Source organism: Amphiprion ocellaris, chromosome 5 (assembly GCF_022539595.1).
Source record: "Amphiprion ocellaris isolate individual 3 ecotype Okinawa chromosome 5, ASM2253959v1, whole genome shotgun sequence".
In the NCBI taxonomy this organism is placed as follows: Eukaryota; Metazoa; Chordata; class Actinopteri; family Pomacentridae; genus Amphiprion; species Amphiprion ocellaris.
Window position 1 is genome coordinate 39,294,373 of NC_072770.1, and position 20,814 is coordinate 39,315,186.

Consider the following 20,814-nt stretch of genomic DNA (forward strand, 5'->3'; position numbering starts at 1 on the left):
ATGAAAAAACACAAAAACCTGCAGAACCACCACAAAAAGACACAAAATCACCTTTAAAACATTTCATGGTGGTTATTTACTAAAAAGCACAAAATCATCACAAAAAGATGTAAAATCACCTCAAAAAGACTCAAAAGTACCATGAAAAGATGCAAAATCACACATAAAATTACTATGAAAAGGCACAAAAAGATGCTAAATGACCAGAAAAGGACACTAAGTCTCCAGTAAAACTCTGTTTCTGGGTGAATCTCTAATGTTTCTGCTAAGTTAAACTGAATTCCTGATTAATGTGACTGAATGAAGTTTGATAAATAACAGATTTTAAAGCCTCCAGAAACGTTCTTTGTTCTTCTACAAACGTTCTCCATATTCAGATGATGACAGACGTTCAGGGAATCTACGTTTTCCGTGTTTTCTGGAGCTTTGGTGACGTTCCTCAGTCTTACCTTCACATTTCTCCAGGATCTGAACCGTCTCTCCGACCTCCAGAGCCAAACCCTGAACCACCAAGCCTCGGAAGCTGCAGATCACTGAAGGAAAGATGGGAAAAGAGAGGAAACATGAGGATCTAGTGGAACAAAATGTCTTCAACAGGTCATTTTTAGGGAAGACGTTTTAACCCAACAGTCAAAGTTTAATCAGATTTATGTTTGAAGGGGACTCATTTTATTACAGCTGGAAACTTCATGGCTAATCAGAAGTAGAATATTTACCTCTGAGATGTGGCAGAATGTAAGTATAAACTAGTAGAAAATGGAAAAACTGTCTAATAATTGAACTTAAATACAGAACTAGAGGGAATGTATGCTGCTACTTTAAAACACTGCTGGTCTTTTATGGACCCCTCCATCCACCCTGACCTCCTTCCTGTATAAAAACCATCAGACTTCATGCTAATGCAGTCACTAGAGGGCGCTCTATCATCTTAACATGTGTTGTTGGGGAACATTAATAAAACCACTGATGCTAAATGTCACTAAAACATTAAAACTGTTCAAACACATCAGATAAACATCGTCAGGGAGAATGTTCACATTTCGTTCTACCAATAAAAAAACGAACCATCAAACCTGGACAAACATTAATGCAACCAGAGGGGAAAACATTAATGATTATCAGACTCAGATAAACTCAGGAAGCTGCGTTGTTGGTTGAAAAAGGCAAAGCACTGCCAATAAAAAGAGAGCAATAGACAACAAAAACAAAACACATCTGAGAGTCTAAAGACTAAAAGACTTTAGGCTCTAAAAGATGACTAAAGACTTCTGTGGAAGATGAAGATTACAGCAAACAAACGGTTCAAATTCAAGACAAACACACCAAAAAGTAGAACGTAGAAAGTCAGAAGAGCAGAAATAGAGCTTTGCAAAGGAGGGAAGACGAGGCCGAGTGTTTTCAGAGGTCAGAGTTCTGGCCTGAGGGAAGAAGCTTCTCTGGGTTTCTGATGGTGACCTGGTGTTTACAGCTCCGTTAGCCAGAGAAGTGAGGCAGCGCTGCTAAAAAAAAACACAACCAGGCACTTTAAGGTCAATTTAAAGTTGAGATGGATAAAGTTTCTCAAACTAAAATGCTTCCAGATCCTCCTAGGAAAGTATCAGCCTGCATATCCCATGTACTCTGAAGTCATGGTTTAGATATTACTACAGGAAGTTGAGAGTTTAGCCAGTAAAGGGGCACCATGACAAAGACTAATGTGGAGGTTAACGACCTCCGACTAAAGTTCAGGTGATTGAGACGAACTGGGAAGTTGATGCTTGCATTAAAATAATCAACAGATGTCTGGAAAGAGCATGAATGAATCTGGCGTCTCCAAGAGATTCTAGGCAGCATTAAAGGAATTCACAAGAGTCAGACATTTTTATTTGTCAAACTGTCAAAATATCAAAAAAATTGATAGATTTCTGTGCGGTAGGAAAACCTCCTCTTCTTTGTTTTCAGTGTGTAGCTGATAAAAAGGTTTCATTTGCAGAAGCTATTTAAATGTGAAAAGGTAAATATCTATAACATCTATAGTATGTGGAGACAGAAAGACCACAAAAAGACACTAAATGGCATAAAATAGACAGAAAATATGAAAAAAGAGGCAAAACAAGATGAAATGCCAAAAATGACAGACAGCGACAACAAACAAGACAAATGTGACAAAGCAACAACAAATAAGCCACAAATTAAAGAATATATGTTGGGGGATTTGTATTGACTCAAACCTAACAGACTTTATATTGGTCAAATATTTAGAAATAACACAAAACAGATAAATTTCTGTCAAATAAGGTAAAACACGTGGCAGCAAATGCGCCAAAAATGAGACTCAAAATGACAAGAAACGGCAGAAATGAGACACAAAGTTGTCACAAAAAGACACTAAATGACATAAAATAGACAGAAAATGTGGAAAAATTAGACGCAAAGTGACAAAAAGAGACCAGAAAACAACAAAAAATGAAACAAAACACCAAAAATGAGACTCAAAACAAAGAATAAGACAAATGAGACAAAGCGACAACAAATAAGACATATAAAAGAATGTATGTTGGTTTTCTTTGTATTTCCTCAGAGCTAACAGACTTTCTATCGGTCAAACGGTCAGAAATAAATGAAATAACAATAATAATTCCTAGGGTTTCAATAGGTTCCTAGAACCGATTGAGACGGATTGGGGTTAAATGAGGACTCAGCAGACAGATGTTAGCGCTACAGACTCGTTGTGATCCAGCAGAACTCTGGTTTTATGTTAAATATGGATGTAGGAGATAAAAACCACAGCCTGGAGGCTCATCGGTTCTTCTTAAAGACAGACTTTGTGTCTGAGTTCGTCTCTGTTTTCTGTTTCCATAAAGTCTGGCTGAAGATCAGTTTGTTCTGATCTGAAGGAGACAAAGACGACTTTCTGTCCAGTCGTGGTCACGCTGCTGCTCCATCTGAATATTTAAACGCTGCTCTGTTGTTCCAGCTGTTGCTCCGATGCTCTGGAAGTCCACAGAAATCCTCCAGTTAATGAGGTCTGTGGAGCGTTTCCTGCAGGAAAGTCCAGGGGTCACACTCATCCCAGTCTGATGTCCAGTGGACCGAACCAGTAAAATCATAACATAATAACTCCTATGGTTTTCTTTGGAACTCATGATGTAGTATTTTACTTTATGATCAAAACGACAAAAGTCAAACAAAAAAACTCAAACACAAGGCAAAAAACAACAAAAACAAGCTGAAATATTACAAAAATGAGACGCAATGACAAAAAAATGCACAAACGACAAAAGTGAGACAAAAAAAGACACAAAATGACCAAAACAAGACAAAAAACATGAAACACAAAATGAAAATACGACAAGTGAGATAAAAAGGAAACACAAAACGACAAAAAAAGAGAAACGAGACCAAAAACATTAAACAAACGTCAAAAATCAGACAAAAAAGACAAAAAACAACAAAAACAAAACAAAATATTACAATGAGACACAAAATGACAGAAACATGGTAAACAACAAAAGTGAGACAAAAAACAACAAATAAAGCGAAACACAAAATGACAAAAATAAGACAAAAAACACTAGCGAGACAAAAAGGACACGTAAAATGATAAAGAGACACAAAGTGACAAAAAGATGAGACAAACGACAAAAGTCACACAAAAAACAAAACATAAAAACAACTAAAACATGACAAAATATTACCAAAATGAGACACAAAACGACAACAATGAACAATCTAGTATTTTACTTTATGATCAAAATGACAAAAGTCAAACAAAGGAAGACAAAAAACAACAGACAAGACCAAATATTACAAAAATGCGACACAAAGCGACAAAAAAATTGGACAAATGACAAAAACAAGTCAAAAAGACACAAAATGACGAGAACAAGACAACAAGGAAACACAAAATGACAAAAAAGAAACAAATCAACAAAAACATGAGACAAACGACAAAAGTCAGACAAAAAACAAGACAAAAAACAACAAAAACAAAACAAAATATTTTAAAAATGACATAAAATGCAAAAAAAATGGACAATCAGCAAAAGCGAGACAAAAACACCGAATAAAGCGAAACACAAAATGACCAAAAAAAGACAAAAATGAGACATAAAATGACTAAAAATGAGACAAACGACACAAAACAAAAAGAAACAAAAATTAGACAAAAAAATTACAAAGCGACAAAAAATGGACAAACCACAAAAATGAGACAGAACACAAAATGACCAACACATCAACCAACCAACTAACACACCATCCAACCAACTAACACACCATCCAACCAACTAACACACCAACCAACACACCAACCAGCCAACCAACTAACACACCATCCAACCAACTAACACACCATCCAACCAACTAACACACCATCCAACCAACTAGCACACCACCCAACCAACCAGCCAACCAACTAACACACATCCAACCAACTAACACACCAACCAACACACCAACCAACCAACCAACCAACACATGAACCAACTAACACACCAACCAACACACCAACCAGCCAACCAACTAACACACCATCCAACCAACTAACACACCATCCAACCAACTAACACACCATCCAACCAACTAGCACACCACCCAACCAACCAGCCAACCAACTAACACACATCCAACCAACTAACACACCAACCAACACACCAACCAACCAACCAACCAACACATGAACCAACCAACACACCATCCAACCAACTGACTAAACAACCAACACACCAACCAACTAACACACCATCCAACCAACCAGCCAACCAACTAACACACCATCCAACCAACCAGCCAACCAACACACCAACCAACACATCAACCAACCACACAACCAAACAACCACCACACCAACCAACCAAACAACCAACACACCAACCAACCAAACAACCAACACACCAACCAACAAACCAAACAACCAACAAACACACCAACCAATCAAACTTCAGAGGGTTACAGTCTAATGAAGAAGTGTTGGTGTTAACTGAACGCTCTGTTTCAGGATTTACTCTGATAGTTATCTCCAAGAATAACAACATACTACAGACTGGGGTTAAATCTTCAGAATAAAAGTCTCATTTATTAATAAAACACACAATAAAATTGAAGGAGTTGAATCAAACAGCCGCAGACCAGAAAACACAACGACCAAAAGATAAATCTGAACCAAAGGAAATAAAATAATCAGAATAATATTAGAATATTCAAAAAAATCATCCTGATCACTCTCATCATTAGGTTTCTCTTCAATCAGACTTCTTAAGCCTCAGCCACACTGTTGCATTTCATCTCCTGGAGTTTCTTTTTTCCTCCTCGTCCTCCCACTGCTCCTCTAACAGTTCAGAGTTTAATTGTGATTCCAGAATGCTTCTGTTTCCAGCTCACGACAGCAGAGATTAGAAACCAGCTCCGTGTGTTTAGAAGATATTTATGAGACACGGCGGTTTACAATTACCACCAATACACAGATTTAAAATGTTATCTATGATTTATCTGCTGCTGCTATCATCTTTAAACCATCCAACGTGCTGCTGCTGATAATCATCTTAAACACATCTGAAGAGGCATTTAATAAGAAAACACCTCATACTGAATATTAAAGAGGCTCCGACTGACGCCATGACAACAGCAGTAATGACGTAAAAATACATCAGTTCAGCTGCAAACAAGATGAGTTTCTATTTACAGTCCTGCAGAAATCTCACTGTTCAAGGTTTATTATGAAGTGTTCAAAGACCCAGCGAGGAGATATTGATGAAAACGTTCCATATTTACGCCTCATCCTGCAGAAAACCGCAGCAGCTCAAAATACGGACCCTCAGCATCCTTTCAATTGAATTTTCAACACATAGAAGTGCATTTTTCAGGATGAAATGTCTAAATTAAACAGCTGTGATTCAGAAATAATAGAAAGTAAGAAAAAATCCAGAAATTAGACTAAAAGTTAGTGACAGTGAACCTGATTCAGGTTCATAGATTCACCTGAATGCATCAAAACTATTTATCACTTCTACTGTTTGAGAGAAAAAAATCTGAATATTTAGGACCAAAAAATGGTTTTAGAAAACTATTATGGATGGATGGATGGATGGATGGATGGATGGATGGATGGATGGATGGATGGATGGATGGATGGATGGATGGATGGATGGATGCTGTACATATTGTAGGACAGTTCCTCTGCCTTTAATATATTCTAGGACAGATTTTATTGTGCTGCACCTTTACCTTTTCAGCAAGAAAAACAAACAAAACAACAAAAACAACTAAACAAACAAAACAATAACTATGTGGTTAAGTTTCGGCCTTTTTCAGATCTTTGCTGAGCTCCTCAGACTTTCCCCCTCTAGAAATTGAGTCTAATGACTGGATCTAATGGTTCTATTGAAACTGGATCAGAGGAGTCAGCAGCTGTATTCAAACATAATCACTCTGGAGAGGTTAAAAGGTTTATTGTAATCTATTCTGGTATCTACAGTATTAGAGTTTCATCATGCTGTAATTTTATCAAAGACAAAACAACTAAATGAGCTTTTAATACCGTTCTATGTTCTGGTTCTCTAACCGCCACACTACAGCTGGAATACGAACAAAAAAACCAAACCCTGGCATCACCTTAAAGCTTCACAGAAAAGTTTGATCTGCAGAACTTCTCGGCACGAAGCTTCATCTGTGCAGCCGAAAGCCAAATCAGAGAAACACGAAGCCAAGACGTTGTGACACGCAAATAGAATACAACAAGCAAAACAACCCATAATTGCCCTTAAAGCGTCGTAATGGAGCTTCCTGTTCCTGTAAACACTAATGCATCGTTATGCTGCATTTTACTGAACTCATGTTTTATGCATCTGCTGCTGCTGCAATATGTGGAAACATTTTACATGAGTATTTAGACGTGTGTTCGGTTTATTGGCGAATAAAAGGAGAAAACAGGAATCCCTGGAGTCAGAAACAGAATCTGGAGAGGATCAGAGTGTTTGCATGAGACACAGAAAGAAGCAGCTTGTAGAGATTCAGAGGGAAAGATGAAGAACACAGCTTCTAGAGTCCATGTTAAAGAGGCTTAAGCCAATGCTTTAAGCCACTGAGAGCATCCAACCGGGAACCATAAAAATGTAATTGACGCGCTTAATAACCGTACTAATGAATGAAAGTCCAACTCGTTTTAACTTGCCTTGAACACAGTGTCTTTATTGGTTTCCCTGCAAACTCCAAAGTGCACAAATTCCCATTTACAAGTTGCCATTCAGTGTACAGCGTTCTACGTTTAGCGGTCAAAAACTGATTTGTCCCCTCCAGCTGGAAACCCTACCTAGTCACAAAGGTTCCTACCTTATATAGGTAAAACCGACAATCAATAAGTAGTGAAACCCACTGACACCAATATAATTAAAGACCATTTTTAAATCTGCTCCTACAGTCCATGTTTGTCATCCAACGAGTCCTAGAACTCTGAATCTATGAATATTCATCACAATAAACAATCATGTGTTTTGGTTCTAGATTTATTAAATGTCTTCTGGCAATATGACAATATACAAACAGAAATGTTAATATTTGGTTAAATTTGTCAGTTTCCTCCTCAGTTTGGTTCTTCTGGTTTATCTTTGACTCCTCTGGACTCTATACCTACTGTCAAGCATGGAGATGGTGGTATCATTATACTATCAATTTAAATTACTCAAGTCTGATGCAGAAAGACAACAAATGACCACAAAGTGGAACGGCACCAATTCGGGTGCCGTTCCACTTTGTGGTCATTTTTTGGGTCATTTTGGACAAATCTTGAGTCATTTTGGGCAGATTTTAAACCATTTTGGACCAATTTTAAGAGTAATTTTGAACCATTTTTGTAATTCTGGACAAGTTTGAGTCATTTTCAACACATTTTTAGTCATTTTGGGTAAATTTTAAGCTATTTTGAGCCAACATTAAATTTAATTGTGAAGCCCTTTTAGTCATTTTGGATGTTTTTTGTCCTTTTGGATCCGTTTTGAGTTGTTGATTCATCGCATCTGAGGATATTAAACATGTTCTGTACAGGCATGAACAAAAGTTTACTAGTAGAGACCATGTTTATGATGACAGCTTTCAGTTTAGAACAACTCCTAGACCTCTGGAATCACTGAAATACTCAAATTTTTGTCACAGTAAAAACAATCCTGTATATTCCTCCAATCCTGTATATAGTCCTTTCATAAATTTATTAAAGTTCTTCTGGTTTATCTTTGACTCCTCTGGACAGAACTGGTTCAGTTCCATTAAATTTGTTGTCTTTCTGACTTGGTTCTTCAGGTTCTTGATGGGTTTAAATCAGGACTTTGGGCAGACCAGTCCAGAACCTTCATTCCAGCCTGATGGAACCATTTCTTTACCACGTCTGATGTGTGTTTGGGCTCATTGTCTGGTTGAAACATCCAACTGTGTCCAAGATCAACCTTCTGCTGATGGTTTTAGGTTTTCCTGAAGAACATGGAGGTGATCCTCCTTCTTCATTATTCCATTTACTTTGTGGAAAGCTCCAGTTCCACAGAGCATGATACTGCCACCATCATGCCTGATGCCAGGTTTGGTGTTCTTGGGGTTAAAAAAAGTCCAAGACTTGCCCAAGATAGTCTAAAAAAAAAGTCCTAAAAATGTCTAAAACCAGGACCAAAATCAAACCTAAACCAGTCCTAAACAACGTTCAGAACCAGTCAGGATACAGTTTGAAACCAGTCCTAAACCAAAATTGAATCCAGTTTTAGAAACAGTCCGAAACCAGTCCCAAGAAAGTCCAGAACCAGTCCCACATACAGTCTGAAACTAGTCCAGAAGCACTTCCAGAAAGCCCCAGAGCATGATACTGCCACCACCATGCTTGATGGTAGGTTTGGTGTTCTTGGAGTTAAAAAAATAAAGACCCATGCAAGACAGTCTGAAATGAGACCTAAAAAGCCTAAAACCAGAACATAATTGGGACCAAAACCAAATCTAAACTACTCCTACAGAAAGTCCAAGACAGTCTGAAACCAGTCCAAAAGCACTTCCAGAAAGCCCCAGAGCATGATACTGCCACCACCATGCTTGATGTCTAAGTCTAAGACCTGCCTAGGACAGTCTGAAATCAGTCCTCAAAAGATCTAAAACCAGGACCAAAATCAAACCTAAACAGCCCAAAAAAAATGTTCAAAACCAGTCAGAATACAGTCTGAAACCAGTCCTAAAAAAACTCAAAAATCAGTACAAAAGGAAAGAAGATTCATGTTTCAATGATTCCACTGAAATTTCAGTCCGATAAACATGGACTTTGTACTGGATGTAAACTTTAGTTCTGTATGTTGATGCTTTAACAGAAGAGTTTCCACTTTCAGACACATCAGTGCATTCTGTGTGTCGACGCCCAGCAGACAGACCTCATCCTAATTAGGACATGAAGCTTTTGACGTCCTCCTCGATGCCCGGAGGCTGCAGCAGATGGATGTTGGTGAGTTCAGGCTGGATGTCGGTGAGTTCAGGCTGGATGTCGGTGAGTTCAGGCTGGATGTCGGTGAGTTCAGGCTGGATGTCGGTGAGTTCAGGCTGGATGTCGGTGAGTTCAGGCTGGATGTCGGTGAGTTCAGGCTGGATGTCGGTGAGTTCAGGCTGGATGTCGGTGAGTTCAGGCTGGATGTCGGTGAGTTCAGGCTGGACGTCGGTGAGTTCAGGCTGGACGTCGGTGAGTTCAGGCTGGACGTCGGTGAGTTCAGGCTGGACGTCGGTGAGTTCAGGCTGGACGTCGGTGAGTTCAGGCTGGACGTCGGTGAGTTCAGGCTGGACGTCGGTGAGTTCAGGCTGGACGTCGGTGAGTTCAGGCTGGACGTCGGTGAGTTCAGGCTGGACGTCGGTGAGTTCAGGCTGGACGTCGGTGAGTTCAGGCTGGATGTCGGTGAGTTCAGGCTGGATGTCGGTGAGTTCAGGCTGGATGTCGGTGAGTTCAGGCTGGATGTCGGTGAGTTTAGGGTGCAGCAGGAGATTTTCCCTCCACTGGAGTTAAAACTGCAGAGCTGACGGGAACAACGAGTCTCTGTCAGCGTGACAAGGTGGAAATGAAAACGCAGGAAGAAAGCACAGCGACGAGGATCTTTAGCATAACTTCCTTCATTTATTCATGAACAGCGATCATGCAGCCGCATACATGAAGCTTTTAGCTACACGACGACTCAGACCAGATGCAAAACAGAAATAAAGCGGAGGAGGAATAAAGCAGAAGTAGGCCACAGCGACAGAACAGCCGACACACCAACCCACATCCAGCCGACAAACAGATGGACTCATCTCTGCTATTAATAGGCTCAAACCACTCGGCTGCGCTTTAGCCTGAAAATTGAGACGTGACGCCAGTCTGGGAGGTCCAGATCCCAGGATCTACATCAGGAGGAAGATGAAGGATACGAGAGCTCTCTAGTTCTGTAGGAAAGTTTCCTCTAACGGCTGATCCATGCACAAGAAGAGAGAAGTTATCTTGGTAGGTTTGGTGTTCCTGGGGTTAAAAAAAAGTCTAAGACTCGCCCAAGACAGTCTGAAACCAATCCTCAAATGTAAAACCAGGACCAGAATCAAGCCCAAACCAGTTCAAAGCAACATTCAGAACCAGTCCAAAAAAAGTCTAAAACCAGTACAGTATGAGGACCAAAACCAAACCTAAACTACTCCTAAAAAGGTCCACAACAGTCTGAAACCAGTCCTCATCCAGGACCAGATCCAGAGTAAAATAAATCCAAAACCAACTTTAAATCACATCCAGGACCAGGAGAACCAAGACGTTAACATGTTGTTTGTAGAGAACTCGACGATCACTAATGCAGACTCTACAGATCATCCGGTTTAATAACATCTGCAGTCATAATGTGTAAATATGTTCAGCTTTACCTCTTAACAGTCCATTAGTGAGGAACATCAGTGCTGCTTTAACAGTTCTTTATAGAATTAAAGACGTGGAGGTTTAAATGTAATCAGGCTGGATGTTTACTGATCAGAAGAGTTTGGTTCATCAGAATTCCTGGTTAAAGCTTCCTGGATGTGGAAACTAGGCTCTACTGAAAGGGTTCTATATGAACTAGCACCAGTAAAATCCATGACAAAGAGAACAGAGTTATGAGGTATTTATAATGTAGTACTGAGGGACCTTCATAGGCAGTTTCATGATGGAAAGAAAACCTGAAGACAGTTTACTTCTGTGGATTTGATCAGCTTCAAATGACACTTTGGTCCTTTAACCAGGTGTTCACATTTTTTTAAAAAGAGAATAAAATAGATTCTACTTTACTGAGCGGCATCACAACATAAAGACGAGAAAAGAACCAAAGTGTAACGTCAAAATCATGTTCAAGTAAATGTTCAAGCTGGAAAATTTGGAAGTTGGTCTTCCTCAAACTTAAACTGCACTGTGACATAAAAATAAATAAAATAACAGCAAATACCTGTAAACTATCGTGATTTTTAGATCATTTAAATACTCAAAAATGTGTCATTTCATTGCCACAAATAAGTATTTGTAAAAAATACAAGTATGTTTTTTATGTAGGCATTATGCAGTTTTTTTGTACAGTTTTTGCCTTTTTTATTTGTTTATTTATTGCAGTTAATGTATAGAATAATACTCATTTCTATGATTTAAATTGATCAAGAATTTACCATTTTTTAAGTATTAACTATTTTTCTGTCCACATTCTACAGAACTTTTCTTTAAAATAAAGATATTTTTGATGATTTAAATGCAGTAAATATTAAAAAAAATGTTGATAATGAACAGACGACAATAAAACATTTTCATGTGCACATTATTTATATTTTTGACCGTTCTTGTTCCTACAGAACTTTCAGATTGTTTCTTACTAATGCGCTGCAGAAATATTCAGTTGTTCTCTCCATCTCTACATATCTCCGTCTCTACATTTTAAATCTGTATTAAACTTCTCAGTAACGTTCCTGTTCTTGTGATGACATCTCCTGAAGCAGATAAATGTTTGAAAACCAACATGTGATCCTTTTCACTGTATCTGAAGCTTCAGCATCAATGAATAATTAAAACCCTCCATCGTATAGTAGATGATCTGAGATCTGCTTCCACTGATTCACAACAGAAAAAAGAAAATGTCTCTGGAAGCTGAAAGACTAAAAGTAGACGAGCAGATAAACGCTGAGCTGCAGGATGAACTCATCCAGTAGACTGGAGAAGAAGCAGCTCAGTCCAGATGTTTACTGGAGGAAGAAGCAGCTGAGTCCAGATGTTTACTGGAGGAAGAAGCAGCTCAGTCCAGATGTTTACTGGAGAAGAAGCAGCTCAGTCCAGATGTTTACCGGAGAAGAAGCAGCTCAGTCCAGATGTTTACTGGAGGAAGAAGCAGCTCAGTCCAGATGTTTACTGGAGGAAGAAACAGCTCAGTCCAGATGTTTACTGGAGGAAGAAGCAGCTCAGTCCAGATGTTTACTGGAGGAAGAAGCAGCTCAGTCCAGATGTTTACCGGAGAAGAAGCAGCTCAGTCCAGATGTTTACCGGAGAAGAAGCAGCTCAGTCCAGATGTTTACTGGAGGAAGAAGCAGCTCAGTCCAGATGTTTACTGGAGGAAGAAACAGCTCAGTCCAGATGTTTACTGGAGAAGAAACAGCTCAGTCCAGATGTTTACTGGAGGAAGAAACAGCTCAGTCCAGATGTTTACTGGAGAAGAAACAGCTCAGTCCAGATGTTTACTGGAGAAGAAACAGCTCAGTCCAGATGTTTACTGGAGAAGAAGCAGCTCAGTCCAGATGTTTACTGGAGGAAGAAACAGCTCAGTCCAGATGTTTACTGGAGGAAGAAACAGCTCAGTCCAGATGTTTACTGGAGGAAGAAACAGCTCAGTCCAGATGTTTACTGGAGGAAGAAACAGCTCAGTCCAGATGTTTACTGGAGAAGAAACAGCTCAGTCCAGATGTTTACTGGAGAAAGAAACAGCTCAGTCCAGATGTTTACTGGAGAAGAAACAGCTCAGTCCAGATGTTTACTGGAGAAGAAACAGCTCAGTCCAGATGTTTACTGGAGAAGAAGCAGCTCAGTCCAGATGTTTACTGGAGGAAGAAACAGCTCAGTCCAGATGTTTACTGGAGGAAGAAACAGCTCAGTCCAGATGTTTACTGGAGGAAGAAACAGCTCAGTCCAGATGTTTACTGGAGGAAGAAACAGCTCAGTCCAGATGTTTACTGGAGAAGAAGCAGCTCAGTCCAGATGTTTACTGGAGGAAGAAACAGCTCAGTCCAGATGTTTACTGGAGGAAGAAACAGCTCAGTCCAGATGTTTACTGGAGAAGAAACAGCTCAGTCCAGATGTTTACTGGAGAAAGAAACAGCTCAGTCCAGATGTTTACTGGAGAAGAAACAGCTCAGTCCAGATGTTTACTGGAGGAAGAAACAGCTCAGTCCAGATGTTTACTGGAGGAAGAAACAGCTCAGTCCAGATGTTTACTGGAGAAGAAACAGCTCAGTCCAGATGTTTACTGGAGAAGAAACAGCTCAGTCCAGATGTTTACTGGAGAAGAAGCAGCTCAGTCCAGATGTTTACTGGAGGAAGAAACAGCTCAGTCCAGATGTTTACTGGAGGAAGAAACAGCTCAGTCCAGATGTTTACTGGAGGAAGAAACAGCTCAGTCCAGATGTCTACTGGAGGAAGAAACAGCTCAGTCCAGATGTTTACTGGAGAAGAAGCAGCTCAGTCCAGATGTTTACTGGAGGAAGAAACAGCTCAGTCCAGATGTTTACTGGAGGAAGAAACAGCTCAGTCCAGATGTTTACTGGAGGAAGAAACAGCTCAGTCCAGATGTTTACTGGAGAAGAAGCAGCTCAGTCCAGATGTTTACTGGAGGAAGAAACAGCTCAGTCCAGATGTTTACTGGAGGAAGAAACAGCTCAGTCCAGATGTTTACTGGAGAAGAAACAGCTCAGTCCAGATGTTTACTGGAGAAGAAACAGCTCAGTCCAGATGTTTACTGGAGAAGAAGCAGCTCAGTCCAGATGTTTACTGGAGGAAGAAACAGCTCAGTCCAGATGTTTACTGGAGGAAGAAACAGCTCAGTCCAGATGTTTACTGGAGGAAGAAACAGCTCAGTCCAGATGTTTACTGGAGGAAGAAACAGCTCAGTCCAGATGTTTACTGGAGAAGAAACAGCTCAGTCCAGATGTTTACTGGAGAAAGAAACAGCTCAGTCCAGATGTTTACTGGAGAAGAAACAGCTCAGTCCAGATGTTTACTGGAGAAGAAACAGCTCAGTCCAGATGTTTACTGGAGAAGAAGCAGCTCAGTCCAGATGTTTACTGGAGGAAGAAACAGCTCAGTCCAGATGTTTACTGGAGGAAGAAACAGCTCAGTCCAGATGTTTACTGGAGGAAGAAACAGCTCAGTCCAGATGTTTACTGGAGGAAGAAACAGCTCAGTCCAGATGTTTACTGGAGAAGAAGCAGCTCAGTCCAGATGTTTACTGGAGGAAGAAACAGCTCAGTCCAGATGTTTACTGGAGGAAGAAACAGCTCAGTCCAGATGTTTACTGGAGAAGAAACAGCTCAGTCCAGATGTTTACTGGAGAAGAAACAGCTCAGTCCAGATGTTTACTGGAGAAGAAGCAGCTCAGTCCAGATGTTTACTGGAGGAAGAAACAGCTCAGTCCAGATGTTTACTGGAGGAAGAAACAGCTCAGTCCAGATGTTTACTGGAGGAAGAAACAGCTCAGTCCAGATGTTTACTGGAGGAAGAAACAGCTCAGTCCAGATGTTTACTGGAGAAGAAGCAGCTCAGTCCAGATGTTTACTGGAGGAAGAAACAGCTCAGTCCAGATGTTTACTGGAGGAAGAAACAGCTCAGTCCAGATGTTTACTGGAGGAAGAAACAGCTCAGTCCAGATGTTTACTGGAGAAGAAGCAGCTCAGTCCAGATGTTTACTGGAGGAAGAAACAGCTCAGTCCAGATGTTTACTGGAGGAAGAAACAGCTCAGTCCAGATGTTTACTGGAGAAGAAACAGCTCAGTCCAGATGTTTACTGGAGGAAGAAACAGCTCAGTCCAGATGTTTACTGGGAGGTTTGCAGTAACTGATAACTGGATGATCTGTCATGTGAAGAAAACTCCAGTTTGACTTCAGGCTGGAAGAAAAAAGACACAAACCTGCAGACTCACAGTCACATCTTTTCATAATTCAGACTGGAGAGGCTGATTGGAGCTTCATCTGGAATAATTCAGGCTGGAGAGGCTGATTGGAGCTTCATCTGGAATAATTCGGGGCTCAGAGGGTTTTTCAGTCATGTGTGAACGATTATTAGAACAGCAGCTTCATCAGAGAATGTTCAGGAACCATCCAGAAACGTGGACACTGATCTAAACGCTGCTCAGACGCTGAGTGGATGTGTGTTTGTAGAGTCCTGATAACGTCTGTGGTCTCCAGCCAGTAGACATGTCGGCCGTCTGCAGCCTGACAGACTCCATGTTGGCAGCTTCGGCCTCCACGTCTGCAGGAATATTTACCGCGTGAAGATCTACGAATTCTGAAAGAACAAACATCCAGTCAGCTGCTTCCTACGCCTGCAGGTTCAGGGTTTCTGTCTGGATGTTCTGTCTGGAAAAGAAATAGCTGTTCTGCTTCTACATCTGATTTTGTGAATGACTGGAAGACAAACAGTGATCTCATTTATTTCCTCCTCAGGCTTCAACGGTCACAGCCACGTAAAAACAAACATGATCGACGTCTTTTCTGATGGATTTAAAGCAGAACAGACAGAAATGAGACAGAAACACTTTCAGCAGACGGACGAGAGATGGAAAGATGGATGTCAAAAGATTCAGAGTGAATAAAATAACAAATACGAGGTGAAGTACGTGAGTCAGATGAAAATACAGACACAGAACAGAGAAAATGAGTTTCTAGACTTGAGATGATTCATTCATGGTGCTGCATAAAAAACAGGTGAAAAATAAACAAGAAAAGGACAAATTTAACAGAGTAGAGCTAAAATGATGTCAGAACTCTGGTAGTTTGAACCAATTCTACCAGAAATCTGTCATTCAGTTCTGACCAGAAGAACCAAGACTGGAACCAAACATAAACCAGTCCCAAGAAAGTCTAGAACCAGGACCAAAACCCAACCTAAATTACCTCTAAAAAGTTCAGAAACTACCCAGAATACAGTCTGAAACCAGTCCTTAACTGGTCATAAAACCAGCAGGAAACCAGTCCTTAACTGGTCATAAAACCAGCAGGAAACCAGTCCTTAACTGGTCATAAAACCAGCAGGAAACCAGTCCTTAACTGGTCATAAACCAGCAGGAAACCAGTCCTTAACTGGTCATAAAACCAGCAGGAAACCAGTCCTTAACTGGTCATGAAACCAGCAGGAAACCAGTCCTTAACTGGTCATGAAACCAGCAGGAAACCAGTCCTTAACTGGTCATGAAACCAGCAGGAAACCAGTCCTTAACTGGTCATGAAACCAGCAGGAAACCAGTCCTTAACTGGTCATGAAACCAGCAGGAAACCAGTCCTTAACTGGTCATGAAACCAGCAGGAAACCAGTCCTTAACTGGTCATGAAACCAGCAGGAAACCAGTCCTTAACTGGTCATGAAACCAGCAGGAAACCAGTCCTTAACTGGTCATAAAACCAGCAGGAAACCAGTCCTTAACTGGTCATAAAACCAGCAGGAAACCAGTCCTTAACTGGTCATAAAACCAGTAGTAAACCAGTCCAAGAAAAACTGAAAAAACCAGTCCCAAGAAAGTTCAGAACCAGTCTCACACACAGTCTGAAACCAGTCCAGAAGCTCTTCTAGAAAGCCCCAGAGCATGATACTGCCACCTCCATGCTTAATGGTAGGTTTGGTGTTCTTGGGGTTAGAAAAAGACCCGACCCAGACAGTCTGAAACCAGTCCTAAAAAGGACTAAAACCAGGACCAAAATCAAACCTAAACCAGTCCAAAAACAAGATTCAGAACCAGTCAGAATTCAGTCTGAACCAGTCCTTAACCAGTAGTAAACTGGTCTGAAAAAGTCTAAAACCAGTACAAAATCAGGACCAAAACCAAACCAAACCTAAACTACTCCTAAAAAAGTCCAAGACCTGCCCCAGACCACCTGAAACCAGTCCTCATCCAGGACCAGATCCAGAGTAAAATAAATCCTAAACCAACTTTAAATCACATCCAAAACCAGGAGAACCAAGACTGGAACCAAACATGAACCAGTCCAGCATCCAGTCTGAAACCAGTCCAGAAGCATGATATCGCCACCTCTATGCTTGATGATGAATCAAACCCTGCAGAACTAACAAACCAGCTGATCATCAACACATTCAAACCTGGACTATGAATGTTTTCTACGTTATAAACTTTAAACAATGTTAATTTCTCCACATCTACAATAATCTGTGTAACATGATGATTCCTGAACATGAATCTGTGCAGCATCAACGGGTTTATTTCTGGTTTATCTTTTGTGTTTTTACATTTCTGGTGCTGAAAACTTCCCCTCTGTGGGATTATTAAAGGATTATCTCATCTTATCTCTAATATTCGGCCCCTAATATCTAAATTCTAGAATAATAATATTCAAAGTCATAGAATAATAAAAATAAATACTTAAAACTCATCTCTTTAGTCCAGCTTTTATGAGTGTCCTTCCATCGTATGGGTTTTTATTTATTTATTTTCTTAATCTTTTATAACCTTTTATTATTTTAACTGACATTATTTTTTGACAATGTCTGAATTAAAACACAAAACATAAAACAATTTAAACGCCACTGATTTTTTACAGAATCTGATTAAAGTGAACAGTTTATTTTTGATGGTTTTTAAATAAAACGTGATTTTAATGAAATGTTCCGATTGTAAGATTAGATTGGATCACGATGCGTTCAAGGACAGTCAGAAAACTGAACATCTGGTGATTATTTCCTTTCATGGTGAAATTTTTATTAAAAGACTTTATTTTGGGGGTTTAAACTGCAGACTAGTGCTTTAAATAAATAAATCAGATCTCAGATCAGCTGCTATCAGAGCCTCCAGCTGCTCTGACTTTCATCCAGACGTTCAGGGAAATGTTTTCCTCTAAAGGCTGAGCGTCGCCTGCAGCTCAACCATCCGTTTAACCGACAATGCAAGCTCCATCGCCGGGATTAAACGTCACAATTCTCTGGAAAACCGGAGTTTAGCTCAAAACTAACCCATGACTGAAGAGAAATTAAAGCTTCCTGAAGTCAAACCGGCAGAAAAAAACTCCAGAGAGCCGAGAAATTTAAGATCTGGTTAACTGAGTGTCAAAATAAAGGAGATAAAAAGGAGAATGAACTGGATTTATGAGACAATTAGCTTCATGTGACCTTTAAAACTTCCTGAAACCACTGATGTTAAAACAAATCAAAAATCTGCTCTTTAATATCGTGTTTTACTGGATTTAAAGTCACAAAAAACTTTATTATTTTGCCAATATTTCCCAGTATTTGACAGAAAAAAAAATCTGCGTATTAAGGATTGAAAAAAACTGCAGGAAAATATTTTTTAAAGTCAGATTTTATAGATTTGTCCTGCTTAGTTAAATTACAGACAACATAAAAAAAAAACATACTGGTTTATGTGTTGTTAATAATAATACCAATAACAATAATAATAATGATAGAGGAAACACTGTGAGGCTGAGTTTCCTGTCAGCTCCCGCCACAATAACAGCGTCCATTATTCCTCCGCTCAGTTAATCCATGTTGGATAGAAAGTGGGTTAAAGGACAGAAGGCAGCTGGAAGCCTGAAGCTCTGTCAGGAGGTGACACAACAACAACAACAACACAACAAGACAACATCTACAACACAACACAAAAATAAGGCAACACAACACAGTGACATTTGATGGTTGTTTTGTGTCTCTGTGGTCATTTTATGTGATTTAATGGTTGTTTTGTGTGTTTTTATGGTCATTTTGCATCACTTCATAGTTGTTTTGTGTCACTTCATAGTTGTTTTGTGTCTCTTTGTGCTAATTTTGTGTCTTTTAAAGGTTGTTTTCTGTCTTTGAGCTCATATTTTGTGTCGTCATCTTTATTTCTTCCCTGTTTGTGTTTTAATTATATCCATTTCTGGTCATTTTGTATCTTTTTATTGGCGTTTCATGTCTGTTTTGGGTTTTTGAGTCCTTCTACTGTTGCTTTGTGTGTTTACAGTCATCTGGTGTCTGAGTATTTTTTGTTTCTGTGGTCATTTTTCATCTATTTGTTGACATTTTGTGTCTTTGTGTGGTTGTTTAAAGTCTCTTTGTGGTCATTTTGTGTTTCTTTGAGGTCAGTTTATGTGTTTTAATGGTTGTTTTAAGTTTCTGTGCTCATTTTTTGTCTCTTAGTCTTTATTTTGTCCCTTTTGTGCTTTTATTATATTAATTTCTGGTGATTTTGTGTCTTTTCGTGGTTGTTTTATGTGGGGTTTTTTATAATCTTGAGTCTCTCTGTGGTAATTTTGTGCTTATTTGTGCTCATTTTGTGTCTTTTTATGGTTGTTTCATGTCTTTGTATTTATGTTGTCTCTTCATCTTTATTTTGTCCCTTTTTGTGCTTTTATTTTGTCCATTTCTGGTGATTTTGTGTCTTTTTTATTGTTGTTTTGTGTCTCTGTGGTAATTATGTGTCTCTTAATGGTTGCTTTATGTCTTTTTTTAGTCATTTTGAGTCACTTCCTAGTTGTTTCATGTCTCTTTGTGGTTATTTAGTGTGTTTTAATGGTTGTTTTACGTTTTTTGATCATTTTGTGTCACTTTATACTTGTTTTGTGTCTCTGTGGTCATTTTGTCCCTTTTGTGCTATTATTATGACTATTTCTGGTGATTTTGTGTCTCATTTTGTTCTAATATCTTTCTCTCAGCAGCATTCAGGTTTCTGCACTAATTTTTGCTGATTGGTTCATATTTGTTGCAATAACCACCATTAGCCATTAGCTCAACATAAAAAAAACAGCAAATAGATAAATAAAAACCCAGTAAATTAATAAACAAAACCCAGTAAATAGACAAATAAAAACCCAGTAAATAGATAAATAAAAACCCAGTAAGTAGATAAATAAAAACCCAGTAAATAGATAAATAAAAACTCAGTAAATTAATAAACAAAACCCAGTAAATAGAAAAATAAAAACCCAGTAAATAGATAAATAAAAACCCAGTAAATAGATAAATAAAAACCCAGTAAATAGATAAATAAAAACCCAGTAAATAGATAAATAAAAACCCAGTAAATAGATAAATAAAAACCCAGTAAATAGATAAATAAAAACCCAGTAAATAGATAAATAAAAACCCAGTAAAGAGATAAATACAAATCCAGTAAATAGATAAATAAAAACCCAGTAAATAGATAAATAAAAACCCAGTGAATAGATAAATAAAACCAAGTAAATAGATAAATAAAAACCCAATAAATAGATGAATATCTGCAGTATTTCTGCCTCCACGTGCAGCTCTGGTGCAGCTTTAGAGGGTTTCTCTGAGCTTCATCCAGCTGAGAGCAGGGATTTGAGGAGTGAAATTGAAATATGAAATGGCTTCATAATCTCTTCGCCAGACAAAGAGCTGCGGGTCAATCCTGATTCTCACGCTGCTGCTCGGAACTCTAATGAAATTTGGTTGCTTTAAAAAAAGAAAAAAGGCCGACATGGTGCCACAAAGAGCACTCTGGGAAATAAAAGGCCACGACTGAGGTGGATGAAGACAGAAATAAAACGAGAAAACTGATGAACCTGCAACCAAAGACAGAAAAGATGCAGAAAAACAGAGAAAACAGGAAATAAAGCATTTCCTGTTTCACCTCACGATGCTCTAATACTCT

At 39.1% G+C, this 20,814-nt stretch overlaps 1 protein-coding gene across 10 annotated transcripts in view; it reads right to left on the reverse strand.

Annotated features, from left to right (window-relative positions):
• LOC111563161 (dedicator of cytokinesis protein 3-like) overlaps nucleotides 1-20,814 on the reverse strand; it is a 191,709-nt gene that overhangs the window by 134,345 nt on the left and 36,550 nt on the right. For all 10 annotated transcript variants that reach the window (XM_055010982.1, XM_055010977.1, XM_055010976.1 and 7 more), the window contains exon 2: nucleotides 450-533. In XM_055010982.1, coding sequence (XP_054866957.1) covers nucleotides 450-533 — 84 coding nt within the window. The remainder of the gene's footprint in view (nucleotides 1-449; nucleotides 534-20,814) is intronic.